Here is a 21,581-nt window from a genome sequence, read left to right as displayed (position 1 = left end):
TCTCTCGGCATTGTGTTTTTCCTTCTCCTGTCATCAGCGACGGTGTTTGTCCACATAAATCTTTAAAGTGTCAAGAAGAGTTATTAGTTGCCAGGAGGCTAAAGTGTGCTACTGCAAATCTTAAAGGGACACGTCTGTTCACTAGAACATGAAAAGCCAGTTCTCGAACTGTTGATGCTAAAATTATTATACAACCCAGGTACAGCTTATTTTATTCATGTATAGGTATCAGTGCAAGGTGATATGGATTCCCCCTTCTTGACTCTGAACTAGTTAAGAATTAAATTACAGTCCTCAGACAAAAAAAAGTTTTGAAAAATAGCCATAAAAGTTGGTAGTATCTTCCTTTACATGTTCTCAAGAACATCAATTCCAACCTCTGGAGGATCTTGATACAACATTTGATGAGTAAGTGAAGTACTTTGTGTAGGTTGGGTAATTGACTTTTCCTCAAAATAAACAGACAATCAAGAAGTTAGAAAATGTACATTTAATTGGCTGAAAAGTAGGTCATAACAGTTCAACTTCTTTTGTTTTTTTTAGGTGGCTAGAAATATAAAATAGTTTCATAGTTTTTTCTCCCTATGTCAATACAGACTGATGATTTATACAGAGACAAACAGCATAGCCTCAAATTTGCTTCATTCTTACTAGAGGCCCGGTTACATCTTAGATCCCGTGTGAGAAAAACATTTAAAAAAAAAATAATTAAGTAAATAGTCATGAACGACATTTGGCAAAAACAAGTTGTGATGCTTTTAAAGGAAAGTAGGTAACTGGAGTTCATGGTTGAAAACATTGATATTGGACCATTTTAACTTCGGAAACAAATTAACTTTAATGCTGGATGTACAATAACCAGCCTACTGTCCACCACACTAAGAGCAAGTGAACACACACACATTCTTCACACTAAATGATTAAACAAATCTCCCATCTCTCACATTTCAGGCAATCACAAATACATCACACACACACACAAAGGCACCAGTAAGCAATGCTTTGGTCCACCTATGGGACTACCAGAGTTGACCTTCTCTACCTACAGCAGCAAAAGCAGGCTGTTGTTCTTCACTCTTGATACGCAGCACAAATATCTTAAGCCGTTTAAATAAAGCATACACTATTGCACAAAAATGTAAAGTTGGCCAACAGGTGGAAGTCCTGAAAGTGCAGCACTGAGCATGTCACTTACAAATAATGCAGTCTGTATTTTATTTAAACAGAGGTGATGCAGATGATTCATGATTTACAGTACTGTGTGAACATTAAGGCTTTCTCAATCATGAACCTTCATCTTGAAATTAATTGTGTCCCCAGTGACCTCCAGTGGACTTGTGCAGGGACCTGGACCAGGCCCTCTGGTGGAACCACTAGGGGGCAGTGGTTCACCTCTGCACTTCAAAGAATATAGCAGCTTTCTGAACAGGCACAAACACTGTATGTCAACCTTTGAAGGAAATGTGTAGAAATACATTAAAGGGCTTTTGAGACACGTACACACACACACACACACACGTACACACACGTACATACACACACGTACATACACACACGTACACACACACACGTACACACACACACACACACACACGTACACACACACACACACACACACACACACACGTACACACACACACACAGAAACACACACACAGAAACACACAATTAGTGGGAATAAATAAATAAATAGCTGAAGATTTACTGGTTATTATTTTAGTCCTTAAAGTCCTGAACTGAACGCCATCTGAAGTATCTACCACGAGTAAGTGCCACCGATGAAGCTGAATGGGTCAGTAGATACATGTGAGAACACTGCCGCTTCAAAAAACGGAAACAGGACTGTTCACTTCTGCAGATGCTATCAGTTACTTTGCCTCAGAGAGGAATGTTTGCGTGTTTCAGTACATAATCATCGGTATAAATCTATTTCGGCTACTGCTGCCTTTCACAAACAAGCATGAGATAAGTTGAAAAACCTGAGTATCTTGCATGTCTTCATTCAGGTGACAGAAGGTCACTTCAGCAGATTTGAAATTCTGCACTTGAAAAGGTCCAGTGTGTAACATTGAGCAGGATCTATTGGCAGAAATGGCATATAATATTCATAGGTATGAATTTATTAGTCTATAATCACCTGAAAATAAGAATTATTCTATGTTTGATACCTTTTAAAGAGACGTTTCTATCTACAGACACCACAGGTCACCACGTTTTTACAGTAGCCCAGAATGGACAAACTGACTTGCGGCCACAGCAGTTTCTCCCTTGTGCTTGGAAAGGGAGGGTGAAGCGAGTGAGTTGCAATCTGCAAAAACACCACTAGATGCCACTAAATGCCACACACCGGTCCTTTAAGAGGAGTTCAGTTAGGAATCAGTGGCAAGTCTCTGTGGCGTCACTTTTATCTCAACCTGGATAAAGATTAGCTGAAGTTCGTCTTGCGCAGGTGTCTGTTGGGGATTTCTATAGCGCTCACTTGTAAAGGCCAGGAGCCGCCCATGATGCCAGCCTGAATGGCCACACCTGTAACCACAGCCAGGTCAGGGTCTACCGATGTGTTGGGCTCCTTCCCGAAGTACTCGCTGATCAGCCTCCTGATCCGCGGTATCCTGGTGGACCCTCCAACCAGAACGATCTCATCCACGTCCTCTTTCTCCAGGCGACCCTCGGTTAGCACGGTCTCAACGGGAGCCAGGATCTTCTGGAAAAGGTCTTCGTTGAGCTCCTCGAACAGCTCGCGAGTGATCACAGCCCGGAAGAGAACCGGAGCGGGAGCAGAGCCTTCGGGAGCCTCGGAGCCGGTGAGGGTGCGAAGGTGCAGCGGCACACTGATGGTGGCGCTGGGTTGGAGGGTGAGGTTGAGCTTGGCGGCCTCCACAGCCTGTCGGAGGCGATGGATGTCCTCTTTGAGAGTGGGTGGGACGCCAAACTCCTGTCGGACCCGCTCTGTGGTGTACTGGAGCAACCTCTGGCTGAAGTCTTGTCCTCCCAGCTTGTTATTCCCTGCCAAAAAAAAACACAGCCCACTTTAAGATTAGGCCACTGTTACTCCAGCAACAACGAATTTAGAAAAAAAACGCTGCTTCGACAAGTTTCAGACTAAAGACGCCAAAAATAAACCAGATTATTATCTGAGCGGATATCAGACACCCACTCTTTCTGTGAAACGGGGTGAATCCAGGTGAGTGTTCAGCCCACGTATTATTATCAACTGATCCACTTCAATCATCAGAGTAAAATCATAATGCGAGTCTTTAACTGGAACATTAACAAAGGGCAAAGCTTTTTTTTTCAGTGGGCTCATATCACCTCCTATCTCATGTTACTGAAGCAGTGAAACACTTTACCTGCCATGGCCCTGGTGAGGAACATGCCTCCCTGTTTGTTGAGCAGAGAAACGTCCAGGGTTCCTCCCCCGAGATCGACCACCAGCACGTTGAACACATCCACCTTGTGCAGGCCGTAGGCCATGGCTGCAGCCGTGGGCTCATTGATCACACGCAGGATCTCCAGGCCTGCAAGACAAAGTAAAGAATGCACACTATATGGTAGCTATATGACTAATGCAGAGCGTGGAGCTTGTATATTTAATGCTTTTGGCAAAGGAAGGCCATTATGGATCTTATAAGTTGAAATATATCCAAGTATACCAGTAGCAGGACGTGTCTGCAAATGTTAGTGTTACCTCAAGTTTAACTTTATTATCCAAACATGGAAATCCATTTGGTCACAGGTGCAAAAAATACACAAAGGACATCCAAAGTCAGCATTAAATGATGAGGGAACTGACCGGCGAGGTTTGCGGCCCTGACGGTGTAGTTCCTCTGTCTCTCGTCAAACTCTGCGGGCACTGAGATGACAGCTTTCTGGATGGGCACACCCAGCTGTTGCTCGGCCATCTTCCTCATCTTCAGCAGCAGCCTGGAGCCGATGAATTCTGGGCTCACAGTGAAGGTATGGTTGGTGGTCACCAGGAACTCTGCACTTCCATTATTGTTAATCACCTGGAAGAGAGGGCAAAGAAACAGTGTGAGTGAGGAGGGAGGGGATTACAGGAATGTTCTGTTCTACTGCTGATCCCCTTTAAAAAGACTTGGATGAAAGTGACTCCACCAGAACTCACGTTAGTCCACAATCAGACCCATGACCCACCTTAAACGGGTACCGAGCACTCTCCTGCCCCAGGACCTCCGGCTCAAATATCTTCCCGATGAACCTCTTGGCATCGTAGATGGTGTTTTGGGGGTTGCTGTCGGCCAGGTCCACGGCTTCATGTCCAGCCAGCACCGCGGTGGAGGTGAATGAGACGGCGCTGGGGATGCTCTTCCTCCCCTCTTCATCCGCTATCACCTCCACCTCCCCGCTGCCCGGGTGGAAGACGCCGACAGAGCAGAAGGTGGTGCCCAGATCCAGGCCGATCACCTTCGGTTTGGGGGGCGGTAAGTACTGCTGGCCCAAGTACCCAGCCAGGAACAGGGCCAGGATGACGGAACCTGTGGCACGGTAACAACCCGCGTATTACAGGTGGACCAGACCGGTTAGCTCATGTGTTAGCATACAGTCTACGGTTAATGAAAGCAGTATTCAACTTACCGATCATAGACATTTCTCCGGACATCGTCACACACTGTCGCGAGGTCACCGACAGCTGAAATATCACAAAATGTCGGTGAGAAATGTTAAAATTGCGGTTAAATGATGTCCGGCTCTGACAGCTGGATGATGCGAAATAGGAAGTTTTTAGACTAGCAACAAAATACACGTCAACGTTGCACTCCTCCTTGTGGGTGCTGGGTAATGTAGTTTACAGTGTGCACCGTCGACGGCATTGGACAGCGCGGCAGACGTGAGTTTTGTACTACACTTCCCGTCGACCCCAGCGACATGCAATGTAAAACGAAGGTATCGTGACGTTCTGTATTTTTAGCCAATCAGGGAGAGCCAGGACAGCTGAGGTTAAACAAATAAAGTGTAAAAATAAAATATTAAATTAAATAAAAATTAGGAGAATAATTAATTAAACTTAAAGTAAAAATGTATTCAGTTATGTTGAAATCAATTATATTTAATTCATGGCTATTTAGGCTGGTAGAAAATAAATAATCGTAATATAATAATAACAAAAAAAAACATTTGATTGTATGTCATTCTTTATTTTATTTACAAAAAGTTGTGAAAACAGTTGAATGAGTGCACACACAGGCTATCTCTCTCTCTCTCTCACACACACACACACACACACACACACACACACACAAACACACACACACACACACACACACACACACACACACACACACACACACACTTTCAGAAAATAACAGTTTTTCTGTACAGTATACATTATAGGCAGTATTTGAATACGCATTGTTTAAACCCATTGCAAAAACATCCCCTCACCTAATTCATCAATAATTCATGGGGAAATGTTGAGCTGAGATTGGATTTGATGAGGAAGGTCAAAATGATGCAGATGTTGATAAATAAAGGCGTTATATGGAAAACACTGAATGATTTAGAATGCAATAAATACAAGTGACATTTAATCAAGGACATGTCACACAACAACATAAAATAAAAAAAAATCAAGAATCTTACAGCTTGATTATTATCTTGATAAAGTGACAAATGGATAAGATGACATTTATAATATGTGTTGTTTGTTTCTTCCTATACATATTACACTTTTGAAAAGCTTCTACATTAGGCAAGCTTGTGGCTAGCTTGTGGAATAAGGGATAACAACATGACATTTGGAGAAAATGAAGGGATAATCTCCATAAGAACTTTGAATTTCAAATGTCAAAGTGTCCATCTGACAAGTAATCACTTTAAGAATCCACAGTGTCTGTGAGCTGCTCCGTGTCCTCCTTGCTGTCTGAGCATTCAGACGGGATGAAGCAGCCTGAGTCTCTGGGACAATCGCTGTCTTCTTCCTGTAGTCTGTGGGAGGATTTGTGCTCCTCTGTCTCCCTGACATCATCACCTGCGGTCACAAACCGAATGGAATTCAGTCAAATGTCATAATTTTACAAGTTTCTGTTTCCAACCACATTAGAGACATTCAAATCTGTGCTAAAAGCTTCAGTCACTGGAAATTAACAGAAGGCTGATGCTCTTTGACTTTTAAATGTTTTTTTTTCTGTGATAGCAATAGCTCTGTAGATTACTTTCAGAATGAAAGCATGTTATTGCTAAAAATACTGCGGGCCACAGGGCCATGTGTTGTTGGCCAGCTGCGAGTGGCCAAATGACCCAAATATTGAAATAACTTGTGCAGGTGTGACCCAGCAAACAGCAGCAGTAAACATGTCTTCTTCTTTTTAGATACACCTCAAAATGTCCTCTTTAAAATTCCTACCTCCCTGATGGAAGTTACTAATCCTCATGTTCAGGTTGCCAAACCACTAACCTAATGGCGTTCAGCTTGATTAAATTACTGGCATCTCGTGTGACTCAACAGGCTTGGCAGGGTCATGTTGCAGCCGCTGCCATCTGTTTTAGTCACACTGCTACCCAAACAGAAGAAAAGATTACCTTTAATTTGCCTTGTGCACGGCTGCAGTAAAACACGAACAGGCTAAACAAAACTAGCTGATGAATGTTGTTCCCTCTTCACACTGGAAAGCAGTTTTGTTTTCATTCATGCGGGATCTGAGATAATCAGCCTTCTGCTTCAAGACATCAGCTTACTGGAACACCTTCTGCTCCATTAAGCACTTTCTATCTGAGTAACAGGAAGTCACTGTTAAGCCTCTCACAGCGCAGGATGTATTTCTATTCCGTGTGGCACAAATGTCTCAGCTTTCACCTGCTTTTGTACATTATTTCCATCGAAGCATAAATGAGTGACACACTTTGCTCTGTATTTATTTATGTTGAACTGTATACTTTGTTTCAGCTAAATAAAGTACTTTTCTGAAACACGGTTTTCATACACTGTAGGTGTTTAGAACTTGAAAGTGAAATAAAATTACTCGTTACAATGGTTACAGGGCTTTGTTGAATGCTAATTTCTCACAGTGTCACATTTAATCATAATTACTACTATTATAATTTTACTATTACTTTTTTACAATACTGACTTGATTTCCTCTGAGAATGTGCACCGTGGCTGCAATACCAGATTTGTGCACATTTCAGTGCCAAAACTTCAAGGAAACTGTCTTCTTTTTTGACATTTTGCCTTTACTGGGTATTGACACTGGTTATGCACAGGAGACATGGTGACTGGGGACACCATGACGCAGTTAAACTGGTTTTATTTAGCAGGTGATTGCTGGTTACAGGAAACTACTAATACAGATAATTTATGAGCAATATTATGTGTGAAATGATAACTCCTGTCAGCGAGGGCAGGGGCACTTGAAGAGAAAGGAGCCATCTTTAATGTTATTAGTTATACCTGTGCTTTTCCTACTATGACAAGTCAAAACGTCTGCTTGTATGCACAGCCAGGCTTTAACAACTTACACTTTTATCAGGTTTTTAGTTGGCCCTATGTAATAATTTAATTAAACAGTCATTAGTAATCTGTAAAAGTAAGCGTTGTTACTTTTTAATAATTAAGTCATGTTATGTTGCTAACCTTCTGTGTAGCGATATTCAGCAGCAGCGAGAAGCTTGCGCCTGTGCTCGGGGTCTTTGACATTCAGCTCTACCAGGTGTTTCTCCTGCAGGTGCAACAGGTCCTCCACCGTCTGGTAGCCGTTTAGCAGCAAGGCGGAGGCGTACTCCTGCAATAACATCTTCATTAGCATCAACACATACAGCCAAAAAAACCCAACTTTTATCAAGTTTCAAATCATGTGTGGTACAAAGTGTTTACAGAGTTATGGTACTGGTTTCATACTGGAGACAACAAAGAGTTGATAATGTCAGGTTCTTTACCTACATACACCTTTGAGGTTGAGATGTGAAAGTATAGCATGCATGTTTTAACCTCGCTGGAGTATAACATGAAGTTTACAGCATCAAAGGAGTTTCTACTCCTCATGTAAGATGCCAAACAAAAGAGTTAACTGTACACCCTTTTAGCCGCTTTCTTGTTATGATTGTAACAGGTGAGTGACCCCAGGGGAGTCGATCTCGTTCTCACCTCGAGATTCAGTCGCTCCAGTAACTCCAGCAGTGTTTTAGGTCGAGGTCTCTTGCACAGCTTCTGTTGTCTGATCTTGGGAGCCTCCTCTTCTTCCTCTTTCTCCACCAAAACGTCCACATAGATGAACTTGAAGTTGCCCACTTTGTTGTTCAGCATGCCTGTCCAGATGCCCATTGGAGGCTTACTGATGATGTTGATAATGTCACCAACCTGGGAAAATAATTATAGTGAGTGTAAAGAATCATGAAGATAGCTTTTATCTCATTTACATCAGGGCCTTAGTGGAGACTGAAGCACAGTACGCAAACAGTGCTCCATCTTACCTTGAGTTTGAGGGAATCTGTGTCATACGGGCTGGGAACAAAGTCTGTGTGGACACGAGCTCTGCCACAGAACTGTCCCTGATAGGGGCAGTCCTCCTCCAGCCTCAGACTGTCTCTCTGACCGGAACCATTGGACTCACTGGTCACACCACCTGAACCCACAAACGCAACACAACACACTTTGATTACAGTGCAAAGGTTCATTCACATGGATCAGCTGACTTCCAAACATTTTTTATGTGCATTTAGTTCTATCCCATGGAGCATTTATTCACTGTATGGGCCAAAACAACTCAGTAATCTTTGGTCCAGCCTTGAAGTGTATGCATTATGTACATTTTACCTTTATTTATATATATATATATATATATATATATATATATATATATATATATATATATATATTTATATATATTCTTAATATATTATATGTTCTGGAGTATGTAACGAAAGTAATTTCCCCCTGGGATTATTAAAGTATTTCTGATTCTGGTTCTGATTCTGTGCAGATGCTTACTAGAGGAGCTCTGTCCACTGTAGAGACTCTCTAAAGAGTTGCTTGTTTTTGCAGAGTCTTTCTCAGCCGGAGGGCCAGCCTCTGTCTCTGCCTCTGGATCTTTGTCCGTGTCATCACCCTTGGAGGAAAATATATAGTATTTTAATTGAGACATCATAAAAAACAGACAAACCTTATAATCATAGATGAAATGTACAAACTCCATCACACAAGTCCAAATGAAAGTAAACGACAAGAAGGAAACTAAAACCGACAGCTTCAGGTAGGGATGTAGGCTGTGAAAGTTACACAGCTAGTCAAAGGTATCAACCTATCTCTCCATCTGTGTTACAGTGAATCACAAAACTGCAACAAGACACTTTTTGTCAGAGCGAAGCTTGCCAGTATATTGACAGCACCAGCGTCATATCTGAGGATGTGGGTTCATCAGAGATGAAAGTGATAACACTGCTGGGAAAACAGCACAGCTTTGATGTAACTGGGGCTGGTTTCTGGCACTTTTATTATCGTCGGTAATCTGTACCCTTGAATTACCGTTTAAAATCAACTCTTGTAGCTGATGGTAATTAAGTAAGAGCTGGAGGCTGTGTGTGTGTGTGTGTGTGTGTGTGTGTGTGTGTGTGTGTGTGTGTGTGTGTGTGTGTGTGTACGTGTGTATGAGTGTGTTTGTGTTTTCCATGAACTCACTGTCTCTTCAGAAAAAGACTTGGCGTGTTTTTTGCCCATTTTTCTGCGCATGGTCAGTGAAATTGCCTTCATCTTCTTCCCAAGTGAAGCAGATTTGTTTGGGTCCAGACTCTCACACTCTTCTGTTAGCTGTGTAAAGAAAGGTGGTTTAGCACATATAGCACTGTGATAATAAAGACAGCAGATTTAGAACTTGCCCATGTTTCTCCTTAGTTTTTGTCCCAACAACTTGTACGTCTGCTCCATAAACATAGAGCAAAATTCATCGCTTCCTGTGCAGCAAAGGGTTTTTCCCAAAATGAAGCTTATTTTCCATCATCATATCTTTAAATACAAAGCACCTTGCAGCACCGTGGTTGGAAATATTTGGAAATATTCAGATATTTAGCTCTCCAAATGTAAATGATTTTGTCTGATGACTTTAAATGACTGCTTGGTATGTTATTGGTCATTATCTGTTAGCATTCTTGCTACTATATGACATTTGTTATCATAATGAATATAAAAATGAAATGAAAACAAACCATAGTTGTTCCATTTTCCTCTGGTTTGGCTAGTGAAGAGTGATGTCTGAGACCTTCAAACCTGCCGAAGCTGGTAGAGCGCTGTGGGGAGGATTGAAAGACAGAGACAAAGGATGTCATAGAGACCAGTGGCACCTGGTTTGATAGCATTACATAACATCAAGTCATTGTACTTGTGAGTCCTTGTCCCAGCTGTTTTAAAGATCCTTAAAAAAAAATCTGCTGCATCTTCCATCTATGACCCGAGTGGACCTCAGTGATGAAATGGGGTAGAGGTTTTCCAGTGGATGCAGCTGTCTATTTCTACTTTATATACTGTCTATTCAGGAAAGGCTAAATACAGCAACTATTTCTGCTCTGTGAGTGTTTCAAAATGAAAGCTTGTAAAATATGTGTTACAGTGGTGGTCATGTGCGGTAGTTCAGTGGCAGCAGAGAGAATATGTGTCTCCATACAAGAGCACCGAAATACATAAATGAAACTGTTGTGTCCTCGCGACACTGGCGACATGCACGGTGGCTTTATTCTGGCTCAGTTTTAATTCTTCCCCCTTTTTTCCTCCAATTTTTCATAAAACTAAAAGTCATGATAATCTCTTCCAGCTCCCCATCATCTCCACAGCAGAGCACAAAATAATTATATAAATGAATAATCCCTGAAAATCCTGGTTAAATATGAGCGCCATACTCCTAGACAGCCCTCTGGGGATTGATTTAATAAAATGTTGTCCGCCAAGCCCACACTTTGCTCCACTGTCTGCAAAAATACAGCAGCAGAATTGAAAGGGTTCATTTAAAAGTTATATCTTCCTCCTGATTTTAGCTTTTGTGTTTTTATATTGTTTTGTATTTTATTGTCGTTGTTTGTCTGTTTTACATGATGAAGATTAATTTGGAGAATACAGTTTACTGTATAAATGTGAGCAAAATCACCTTATGTCAACTAGTCTTTTAGTGTTCATCTTTTAAAAGTAACATTTCTAAATTTTCAATAGTTAATCCAAACAATGTTATATATGAACTTAGCTGTCTCCCTCTTTTTCCACTCACTGGTCATTTTAAATGTGGCTATGTCAAAAGTCACATTGGACAATAACGTCTTGCTTCACCAACTCACAGTATAATATTTTAAATTTCCTTTAGATTTTTACCTACCTTTGGCTTGCTGCTCTTCACTTTGTCTGATACATTGGAGGCTGTCCTCTGTAACATTTTCTTCTGTTTTAAGGTTATTGTCAAACTTCAGTCCTTGCTTTTCTCTCGTCTTTACCCCGCTCTACTAACAGTGAAGTGTTAACTAGCCCAGAGCTGAAGGACTGACTAACCCACTTCCTTACGACACACAGGATGTGAGGCAATTGGCATTGTGTCTCTTGAAGCAGAATCGCTTTCAAAGGGGAAAATACAAGTGCTTAAGTGTGCATTTTTTGGCCTGCTCACAAAAACAATGAGAACCACTTCCAGGAACAGCTGCATGTAGGTTTTATAATTGTGGTATCTGTTATATAGAAGATAAGAGATATCATGGTGAGGATGAGCTCGCGTCATATCTGCTACTGTGTACTATGGTTGATCTGCTCAGAGTTGGACAGCTATGATACCTCAATATAATACAATAGAAAGACAACATGTTAAATGTTAAAAAAGTCTGATATTCCTCAAAAGTGTCATTTGTTAGCAAAGAGGAACTTGGTTGTGGTAAATGATGCTGCAGTAATTATTCGCATGCCTTCATTTCTTAATGTGGGGTGAATACTTTTGAGGAAGTGCTGATGTATGACAGAGGAACAGCTGAAACTTTGCTGTGTTGAAACACTTTCCGTTTTATCTCTGTTCTCAATATGGAAGCAAATACATTTCATTTTATGCCTTAGAAACTCTTCACTGTCATATGGGATAGGTCGGAAGTAGATTTTTGTTTATCTATAAGGGTTGAAAATCCCCAAATCGCTCCCTGTAACCTTCTTCCAAAACATGGCCCCTCTGAATCTGAGAGTGTGAGGCTGTAGTTTGACTTTCCATAGGATACTATATTGCTGCCAGTCATTGCTGTGATGTTGCCATGTGGGGATTTGCCACTGTGTTTACATTGCGGGAGCTTTCAATCAGTCAGCTGAAGAAAAGGGAATTCTACCGACAAAACCGTTGACTAATCCCACAGTTTGCAATCAGCCTTGTACAAAGAAAAAGTCTTAACTTCTATGCCACCTCTGGCTCCACTCTTAAGAGGCTTCATGTCCAATGAAATTACATTTTATCTCTAAGAACCAAGGACACTATAGATCCATAGGGATCTTGTAATCTCTACGCTGGATCATCCTTTTCATCTTGGACAATTTTCATCTATTTTCTCCCAAGTCATGTTGAGCTTTGTGTCACACAGGACGCCACTGCACGTGCTCACTGGGTATCAGCAGAGGTCTTAAGCTGAGAGATGTCAAGTGCACACAAAGACACTGACTTTTAAGGTCAATCTGCACCATTGTGTGGTATTAAACATGTGAACATTGAACTTGCCATATTAAACAGAAACTGAAAGGATCCAAATAGGAGAGACTGAGATTCATTTAGAAAAGAATTACCAGCTGCATCCCACAATGTATCCTTCAGGAGGCCTGATAACATGGACCTGCCACTGGTTCTGTGGGGTTTAGTTAAATTATGATACCAAAACATATTCATGTTGTGGTAAAGTATTGTTTAAAGACCCATTAAAGGACATTGTGATAGCATGGGGACACAAAGGCATCAGAAAGGCGAGCAATGTTAAGGTTACTTTAAAACTGAAGTCTGAAGGGTAAATGTGCATGATGCAATAAAAGTTAAGCATCAGACAGAAGCTGTCAGTACTGACCCAGAGCATTATTAGATCTCGTTCTAGGACTAACTAATGGTTTCAAAAACATATATCCATCGGCAGAAACTTACATCTGATTCTGATAGATCCACATCTGTGACAGATCGCGGCACCTTTGGGGGAATCTGGGTTTTACAGTCCTGTTTCAAGCTCCCATCCTGGGCCGTCCCTTGCTGCTGTCTTCCCTCCCACTCCTTCCCATGGGGTGTGGCAAAGTCATGGGAGTACACTCGATATTCTGTGAGAGGCCTGCGGCACGTGTGCTGGATGGTCCCCCAGGCAGGGCTGCTGTCACCTGGGCTGCTCCATCTCTGGTGGTGGGTGGGCGTTGCTCCACCAGGGAGGGAGATCATGTCTGAGCATCGGCCTGGCGTTGTGTTCTCCTGAGCGGGGAGGGTGGAGGACTTGCCCAGGTATGGCCTCCTATTTGACCTGTATGGCACTTCCAGATAGTGGGGTCCCATGGGTGGGCTCACAGCACATGGCGGGGAGTGCACTGAGAGGAATAAAAGAAGAAAATATAAATAAAAAAACCCATTTCCCATTCATCTTTCTGAGACTGGGCAAGTCTTATCTAAACTTTTTTTTTAAACTGCAATCAGGTTTCTGCGTCATGTTGAGGTGTTGCTGCAGCAGAACAGTTCATTACAGCAGAAAATGATTCATAGTTCTGTATTCTGGCCACTGACTGTTGTAACACCTCCACAAAGTGTCTGTTCAGTCTCTTTAAACATTTACTTCACAATAGGCCAGGCAACAAATACAGTGAAGAGACATTTGGCAGTGAAAATGGCTTTGCTAGATTGAGAAAACACTTATTGAAGCAGCACCGGAAAGAGAGTAAGATGAAACAGACAAACAAACCAGTCAGAGTTCTTGTGGTCTCAACCTTTACCTTTGTAACTCTAATCTGTAGCTTGAGCGGACGTTTGTGTGTTATAAAGCAGCCTTCTGCATACCTATACTGTTAGGACATCACAGACACCTACACTGAATGTGTTGCAACACTCGAAAGCAGAAGTATAATTCAAAATTATTAAGAGCTATAGTTACAACATTTTGATAATTGCTGCATTTGCTACTATAAGTTGTTTAGTCATGCTGGATCACTGAGTCATATAGACGTTAGAGAGGTAAGAGAGGTCAGTTTGAGATAGGGAGTAGGGGGGATTTTGCTGTTGTTGTGGAAAGCGGTCTCACCTATGGAGCTGTGATTTTTCTTTGATCCCTCTTTCCCACTCTTTCCAGCTGCTTTCTTTCCGGGTTTTTGGCTTCTTTTCACAGGTTTAGACTCTGTCGCCGCGCCGTTGGCATGGACACTCTGGAAAGATGCACAGCACAAAACATGAATACTTTAATGCCTAAATCTCTAAAATGTGACACATTAAAAAAACATTAATACATCCTTATGAAGAGTCTAATCTCGTCCATCATATCACACAGCTCAGTTTTAGCCCTGCTAGAGGCATAGCTCATGTTGATCCTTTGTCATTTGCCACTCATTTTTGTACAGACCTTTATGGCGCCCAGGGGATTAATCCTTTTGACGGCAACCTCTGACTTTCAAGTTATTGCCACTATGAGGTTGAATGGAGTGCCAATGTAATTTCATTACAGGCATTTTCATCTTTTCATCTAGTGCTATCATTAGGTTCAAACTTGTATTTGTCCAGTACTTTATACCACAAAGCCCAATAAAAATCACACCACATGGTATAGTACAGTATAAAGAATACCTGCTTTACACATGCATGCCAGCATTGACATTTTGGGCCTTTGCATGCTAATGTTAGCATTTAACCCAAAGCACTGCTGTGCCTCACAGAGCCACTAGCAGGGCTGTGTTTTTGGTGGTTGTTTATAAAAAAAAAAACTTACACAGTATCTTCTACCAAATCCCATTTGGGTCACTGGTACTTTTAGCACTCTGTGAGGTGGTGAGAGCTGCTGCTGATCCAATACTGGCACGCTCTGTTTTGTTTGCTTCTCACTATGATGGGCATTAGCCAGAATGGGCACTGTGTGACCTGGCATGAGGCCTCTAAACCCTCCCCTCCCCAAACACACAGACAGCCCTCTTGCTTTCACATCTCTGTCTACCATGTGGCCCGGAGATTATACAGGGAGCAGTACCCTCTTTGGACCATCTGCACTGTATTAAAACCCAATCAGCATTTGTGTTAAATGATTGTGCCATTTAGGCCACCAGAGGCTCTCTGAATACTACAAGCAGGTGGCAGCTTGAAATTCCTAAGATGACATAAAATGGTCTGGTGTGGTTTGTGACCATGAGTCTGCACTTGCTCACATCTACTGGTAGAGTACAGGTTCTTTTTAATGCTGCTCAAACATCAGGCTAGACACTGATCTGTGATGTACAATGATATTATTTAGTGCTGTATTAATAACAAAGATATAAGGGGCATAAAAGGTTCATGCGCCTCCACCTACCAGCTCTTTGTGGTTGCTGCTACAGATTCTGTTAATTATATTTCTATGTTGCCTACATCATGTCATAGAAAAACAAGTTCCAAAAGCATGAAAAATATTTGGTGTTTAAATGTAACACTGCATTAGTTTTGCATCACTGCAACATGTTTGCATGAGATTCGTAACAAGTGAAGCTGGCTGAAATAACTGCAGGGAAGCTTTTTATTCTAACCTGGCTTGAGGGTGGTTTCTCCTTTTTCTTTGTGCCGGAATGATGAGCTCCTTTCCCTTCTTTGGTTTCTGTTCTGTGTTTAGTCTTCCTCGTCTCTATGGGGACACAACATATTACAATTTACAGAATATGTCATCAGGTTAAACACTCCAACAAACAAGAGGTCATTCAGGAAGCGGATTTATTCATGTATTTCTCTATGCTTCTGGATTAAAGGACAGGTATACAGTTCAAGTATATCTTAAAACAATAGTCATGTGCCCATATGGATTGTCATGTGCCCATTGCTTGCTGTAATCAAAGACAAAATAAAGTGCTTTCTGTGTAAAAAATCTATTGTCAAAGTTTGTCCAAGCTACCACTGCTTTGTATTTAACATTGTATACAATCATTGCAGGCCTGTGTATCATTACTCAATAGTTCGGGATACAATTATGGTGGTGAATTGGATGGAAAGCCCAGCCCACATCTTCAGACGTCATGCTGAGAGTCTAAATGAACGCTGGCATATAGATGAGCTTAACCTATTTATTTCCCATTTACCTTCATTGTGATTGTTGGTGATGTGGACTAAATCTTCTCGGCTCTTGGCGGGTTGCCAAACAGCAGTATTACAGCCAGGGTTATCTGCCATGAAGGGAGACAAATCACAAACATTGAGGATTTTAAGTCAACAGAGGCCACAGAGTCAGACTGAATAAAATTGTTTTCTGAGTCACAGACAGGCAGTCTTGTAGGTTATTGGTGGTTTAAATCTAAATAATAGACTATTTTCTCAGCAGCTTTCGAAAAGGTAAATTATTCTGTTGTAGTCTTCCTGAGAGTTCATGATACAGGTGAATGCATGGCTGGCAAAATGGAACTGTTGTTGCTTTTATTGTATTGCCCATAATGTTCAGTATTTAAAGGTCCAGTGTGTAACATTTATGATAATCTATTGGCAGAAAAGGAATATGATATGCATAACATTTTCATTAGTGTATAATCACCTGAATGTAGGAATCTTTATGTTTTAGATCTACAGGTGACGTGGGTCGCCTACCATGGAGTTTGCCATGTTGAACCGCCATGTTTCTACTATAGCCCAGAAGGGACAAACCAAACACTGGTCCTAAGTAGCGGTGTCTACAGTTTTAATGTGTTTCACGGACACCGTAGTTTCTCCCTCGCGCTTGGAACGGGGGGTGAAGTGAAAGAGTTGCAATCTGTAACTACACAGCTAGATGTCACTAAATTCTGCATACAGGTCCTTTAAAGCAGCTACAACAAGCTTTCATTTTGTGCTGATTCTGGCAGCCCCTATGGACAAAACTTGTATCACCCTGTTTCGTCTAATTTTGAGGACAATCCGACTCTTTGGCAGGCATTACTGGTTAGAGTATTACTATAAAGAAATAGCCAATACAGCCTGATGGTCTTGTTTGTTTATGTAGGTCATAAAGAGGCACCATTATTAAATTGAGACTGTTTCATAACCAGTTAAAAATAATAATAATAATAATGAACACAATGAATATCAGATCTCTATGAACCTACACAAGTCTTTAAACTAATCCAGCCTTAACAAAACACAAAGAAAATTGTTTTTTACTCACCAAGTGCTTCATTATCTGATGCTGATTTGGATATATGTGTTCTGAAAGTACAGTTGAGAAAGAAATATGATATTACATTGCAGTTGCTTTTAATTAGTGTTTTAGTAGATGTTTTAGCCCTTGATTGTTTTTTTTATAGACAGACAGTTTTAGACAGTTGGTAAAATAGAGAACCATAGAGCTAAATCAAAGGATGTCCTTTGAAACCACATCTTGAGAAAGTACATTGCTATTGTGCAGAGGCACTCTGTGTGAATGCATGATCTACTTTTTCTATAGGCCGAGAGACCAGTCTGTGACCACAAAGTCGCGTTTCTTTCAAACTAAAGCCGTGGGTGTAAAGGTGTTGGGGCGACTGGGGACTCTAAGTAGGTGGGCCTTGAATCCGCTTAGTTCAACTAGACCAAAGCCATAATCTGCCTTCTGCTGGCCCAACAGCCTGCAGGGTCCTGTTCCTCAAAAAACATTTCTAAAAACAAACAATCAAACCAAATAGTATATACTGTACGTATAAAGCTTTTTTTTTTTTTCCAATTGTGTCTAATGGGCTGTCAATCTCTCTTCTTAAAATATAGAATTGTATTGGCCAGGCCAAATGAGCTAAAGATAAGGATGAAGAGGGGAGCAATACTGAAGAGCCCGTCTGCTCTGCTGCAGGAAGGACTTACAGTATTAACCCTCAGTGAAAATAAACAGGGAGACTTTCAAGCCATATTATTACTCTATGGGAAAGCCCTTTCACTTGCATGGCAGATTTTCTCAGCGGTTTGCACGCAAGTCCAACAAAAGAAACAGAAAGAAGGTTAAACAGTACAGTAGAGACATGGAAGCGAAACACAATGTGTTTAATACAGTTTAATTTTCTGTTTACAGCAGAATTACATGTTTAGTAAAGTCACACAATATAAAATAGATTTACCTGTGAGCTAAAAACCAACATTTGCTGCAAACAGCATGTTTGTGTCTAATTCTCTGGTGAGCTCACCTTCTTTTCTTTTGATTATAGTTGATCCCCTGCATCTGAGGCATCTCCTGAAAGTCACAAATAGTAATCTTTGTTTCATTTCACATTCAAATCACATTCATTTTCCTACCTTCAAACAACCTATTCTTGCTTCTAATTATACTAAACGTGTATATAGCTCTGCATGGGTATGTGTATATCTGCTATATGTATTTTGGCTCATACCCTTTAAGGAGGGGGCAGTGTGTGTGGGAGTGGCTAGGCTGTATATGTGTGAGTGTATCTGTGTTGTTTTGTTTTATGTATTGTATTCTCTGTATATTTGTGTTAAGTTTCATCTCAAGGGATGTATCCTTCCAATAAAAAAAAATTTCTACAGATTTGATAAAATGATTGTTTTCTATTGCAGACTCAATGGTAAGATTCACTGGTGTGGCATCTGTGACATTTAATTCACGTGACAATTTTGAACTAAACATTCTGACTGGTCTGGCTTCAGCAGCAGCAGCTGTCAACTGGTTCTGTTCAACATTTCATAATCAGCTTTGTTTGTTTGATAGGTACAATCTGCATGGTGGGAGTCCAAAAGCTCTCAATTCCTGACCCCATACAGTCTGCTCATGATTGCTCACATGGCTCCACCATTCACAATCTGTACGACATGCATGCGTGTGGACATGCTTAAGTGTGTGACTTTTGACATTTTGTACACACATTATGCATCCCCCCCTCACCATAGAAATAGATCTTCCAGAGCCTCGCCACTTTGTGTTGTCGTCCAGCAGAACTGCTGGGCTGCATGAGCGGCTGCAGGAGCGGCTGCATGAGCGGCTTGAGGAACGGCTGGGGATCGGCGGTGGTGGACCGTCACTGGAGCTCTGCACCGCCTCATACAGGCTGTCCATAGAACCCTCCTGATGCCATGTGGACAGACAGACAAACACACAGCTGTTAGCTGAAATTTGGCAGCAGGAGCAATTCATGAATGGATTTATCCTGTTGGATTAAGTCTAATGTGATAAAGTGTATGTACATATCAAGTTTTGTAGGTTACACACTTTTTATCAGTGGTAAGGGAATGTCCTGCTCTATGACTGCTTAGTCAAACCTCACACTCATTTTAGAAATTTAAAAACAAATCCTTCACACACAGTTTAATGTTTAAGGAATGGTTGTTTCCACAGCCTAAAGCTGAGAAAACCTAAAGAAATGTACGAGACAGCCCACATAAGTCTTTGTTTCCCAGTAAACGGACACAAAGCTAGAGTTATGAGGATTTTATTTTACTGTAGGGATATTCTGCTAATGCTGCTCCAAAGCTCTTGTAAATTTTCTTGTCAACCATGGATGTAGAGGAGGATTGAAATTCCTCTGAACAGATTTCTGTTTGGATTAAAGGGTGTTCAGCTTGTTTGAATTCCTTCTAGGAACAAATAACCAATTTTTATCTGCATCCATCTCATCATGTCTGTATGATAACATCTTATCTATGAACTGGGTGGACGGCCATTTTTAGTGACAACGAGTGAAGGTGTTTTGATTCACAATGATACATTTATAGGATCAGCCTCTTCGGTTTGAACATAATGTGTCCATGTGAGTCGAATATTTTCACTGAATGTTTAAAAACTTGAAGATATCACAAAGATATGCTCACATTTATACCTTTCTACACTCTTGCCCACTCCAGTTTCCCTCAAAATTTTATTTGTGGATATTTTAAGACAATTTAAATTTATTCATGCTTTTAATTGTTGTATTAAGTTGAATCCTGGATCATGTAATTTCGTTATCCTTCTAGAAACAGTTTTCATAAAACTTCTCTCTCTAAACTTTAGTCTGTACAGTATCATTTACTTCCATCTGTATCGCCATTGTGCCAAATGATGACCTAAATCTAACTACGTATATATAAAATGTTTTTTAATATCTTATAAATGAGTTTCATTTATTTCCACTCATTGTACACGTGATGTGGGACCAAGAGAGAGGACAATCAGCGCAATCACAGTTCAAGCCTCTGTTTACTATAGTAAGACGTTGGTTAATAATCCTGATGGTCAACATCCCCAACATCTGTCCAAAGAAAGGTTTCTGTATTCATGCCCTTGTGCCCACGTGAAGCATGACAGCTGCAGCAGCATCTGAGGGACCATATGTGTGAGTGGTGCCACCACACACTAGTCTTTATCCTCGTCGCTTCACTTATCAGTACTTTCTTTCTACTTTCTCCCTTTCATCACAAACAAACACATCAACTAATACATAAACTGCAGTATTAAAATACACAAAAATGTGTCATGCTCTACTCAATTAGTGCAAGGAAATCCAATAAAGCAGATGAGTGTAGTATTTTTAGACAGCTAGGATGTGGATTGTGCAAAAAGAGCAACTCATTATCAGTAGGATATTTCTAATAATTAAACAGACAGCAGGTTAAGTGTTTTTGGGATCATGTGTAGCTTAGAGGCTGACACACTGTGATAAAAACCTTGCATTCCCCTTACTTACACAGCATGTGCTGATTTACAAATATTTCCATGTGGCCACGCTCTCATTTGCACCACATGGCTTACAAGCTCTCTTTCCTACTCTCACACACAGCTTGTCAGGTATATGATGCAGAAATCAAAGTGTGTCTCTTACCAGTGAAAAGCAGAAAAGGTTCATGTTGGCTGAGGGGTGTCCTGTTCGTTTTCAGTGCGTCTGATGGAGGTGAACCAGAGAGCTGAGTGACAGCCAGAGACTGAGAGACACAACAGCTCAGTGTGAGCCCAGCCCAGGCCGCCTGCTGTCTTCCCAGATTAATACCACAGTGAAAATCCCTCCACTAATCCAATAGATGGACCACCATTACCTTACCAGCTGAAGCAGAACTCCCTCTTGACAACAAGCCCATCATTGGTGGAGCAACGTGATGAGTCTTTGTTTTGAATCTTGTTTTTTTATTTATTTTTTGCAGGCAAGCTTTGTCCAGCTTTTTTAGCCTACACTTAAAAATTATATCATACACTAATGATATCCTTTACTTAAGTTAAAGTACCAGAAAACTGTGTTAACTTACGCCAGTAAATGCCCTACTTACAAAATATTGCTTTTTAAAGTATTATCAGCAAAATATATCGAAGGTACAAAATACAAATGTGGCTGACATATTGCATATTGTCAATACTTTAATTATTTATGTGTATGCAGCATTTTACTGTTTTAGCTGGTGGAACAAGGCTTAACTACTTTATGTAGTATTTACTATACTGTTTTTACTACAGGTAGTTTAATCCAATGGTTTCCAACCAGGGGGTTGGACTCACTCCAAATGCCTTGAGATCAAATCTGGGAGGTCTTGAGA

The 21,581-nt window shown here is 41.0% G+C and overlaps 2 protein-coding genes across 3 annotated transcripts; both read right to left on the bottom strand.

The window, feature by feature from the left end:
- Positions 1-475: 475 nt before the first annotated feature.
- hspa13 (heat shock protein 70 family, member 13) lies at positions 476-4,779 on the bottom strand. The gene is made up of 5 exons (XM_051398349.1): positions 4,597-4,779; positions 4,156-4,496; positions 3,794-4,007; positions 3,351-3,518; positions 476-3,006 (listed from the first exon to the last, which is right to left on the bottom strand). Exons 1-5 carry the CDS (start codon positions 4,619-4,621, stop codon positions 2,426-2,428), a joined length of 1,329 nt encoding a protein of 442 aa, XP_051254309.1. The 5' UTR covers positions 4,622-4,779; the 3' UTR covers positions 476-2,425.
- Positions 4,780-5,135: 356 nt separating this feature from the next.
- Positions 5,136-20,972, bottom strand: samsn1a (SAM domain, SH3 domain and nuclear localisation signals 1a). 2 transcript variants are annotated; one of them, XM_051398321.1, is made up of 15 exons: positions 20,879-20,972; positions 18,967-19,146; positions 18,254-18,300; positions 17,269-17,309; positions 16,217-16,300; positions 15,674-15,768; positions 14,212-14,332; positions 13,083-13,507; positions 10,156-10,236; positions 9,632-9,760; positions 8,945-9,062; positions 8,428-8,585; positions 8,102-8,314; positions 7,592-7,739; positions 5,136-5,989 (listed from the first exon to the last, which is right to left on the bottom strand). In XM_051398321.1, exons 1-15 carry the CDS (start codon positions 20,900-20,902, stop codon positions 5,835-5,837), a joined length of 2,019 nt encoding a protein of 672 aa, XP_051254281.1. In that variant the 5' UTR covers positions 20,903-20,972; the 3' UTR covers positions 5,136-5,834. The 2 variants fall into 2 exon arrangements, with proteins under 2 accessions (XP_051254281.1, XP_051254282.1); XM_051398322.1 differs by lacking the exons at positions 17,269-17,309; positions 18,254-18,300; positions 18,967-19,146; positions 20,879-20,972 and having other exon boundaries at positions 8,428-8,579.
- Positions 20,973-21,581: the final 609 nt, after the last annotated feature.

The sequence above is a fragment of the Dicentrarchus labrax genome, unplaced genomic scaffold (assembly GCF_905237075.1).
Source record: "Dicentrarchus labrax unplaced genomic scaffold, dlabrax2021, whole genome shotgun sequence".
In the NCBI taxonomy this organism is placed as follows: Eukaryota; Metazoa; Chordata; class Actinopteri; family Moronidae; genus Dicentrarchus; species Dicentrarchus labrax.
This window is presented reverse-complemented; position numbering and strand designations above follow the sequence as displayed.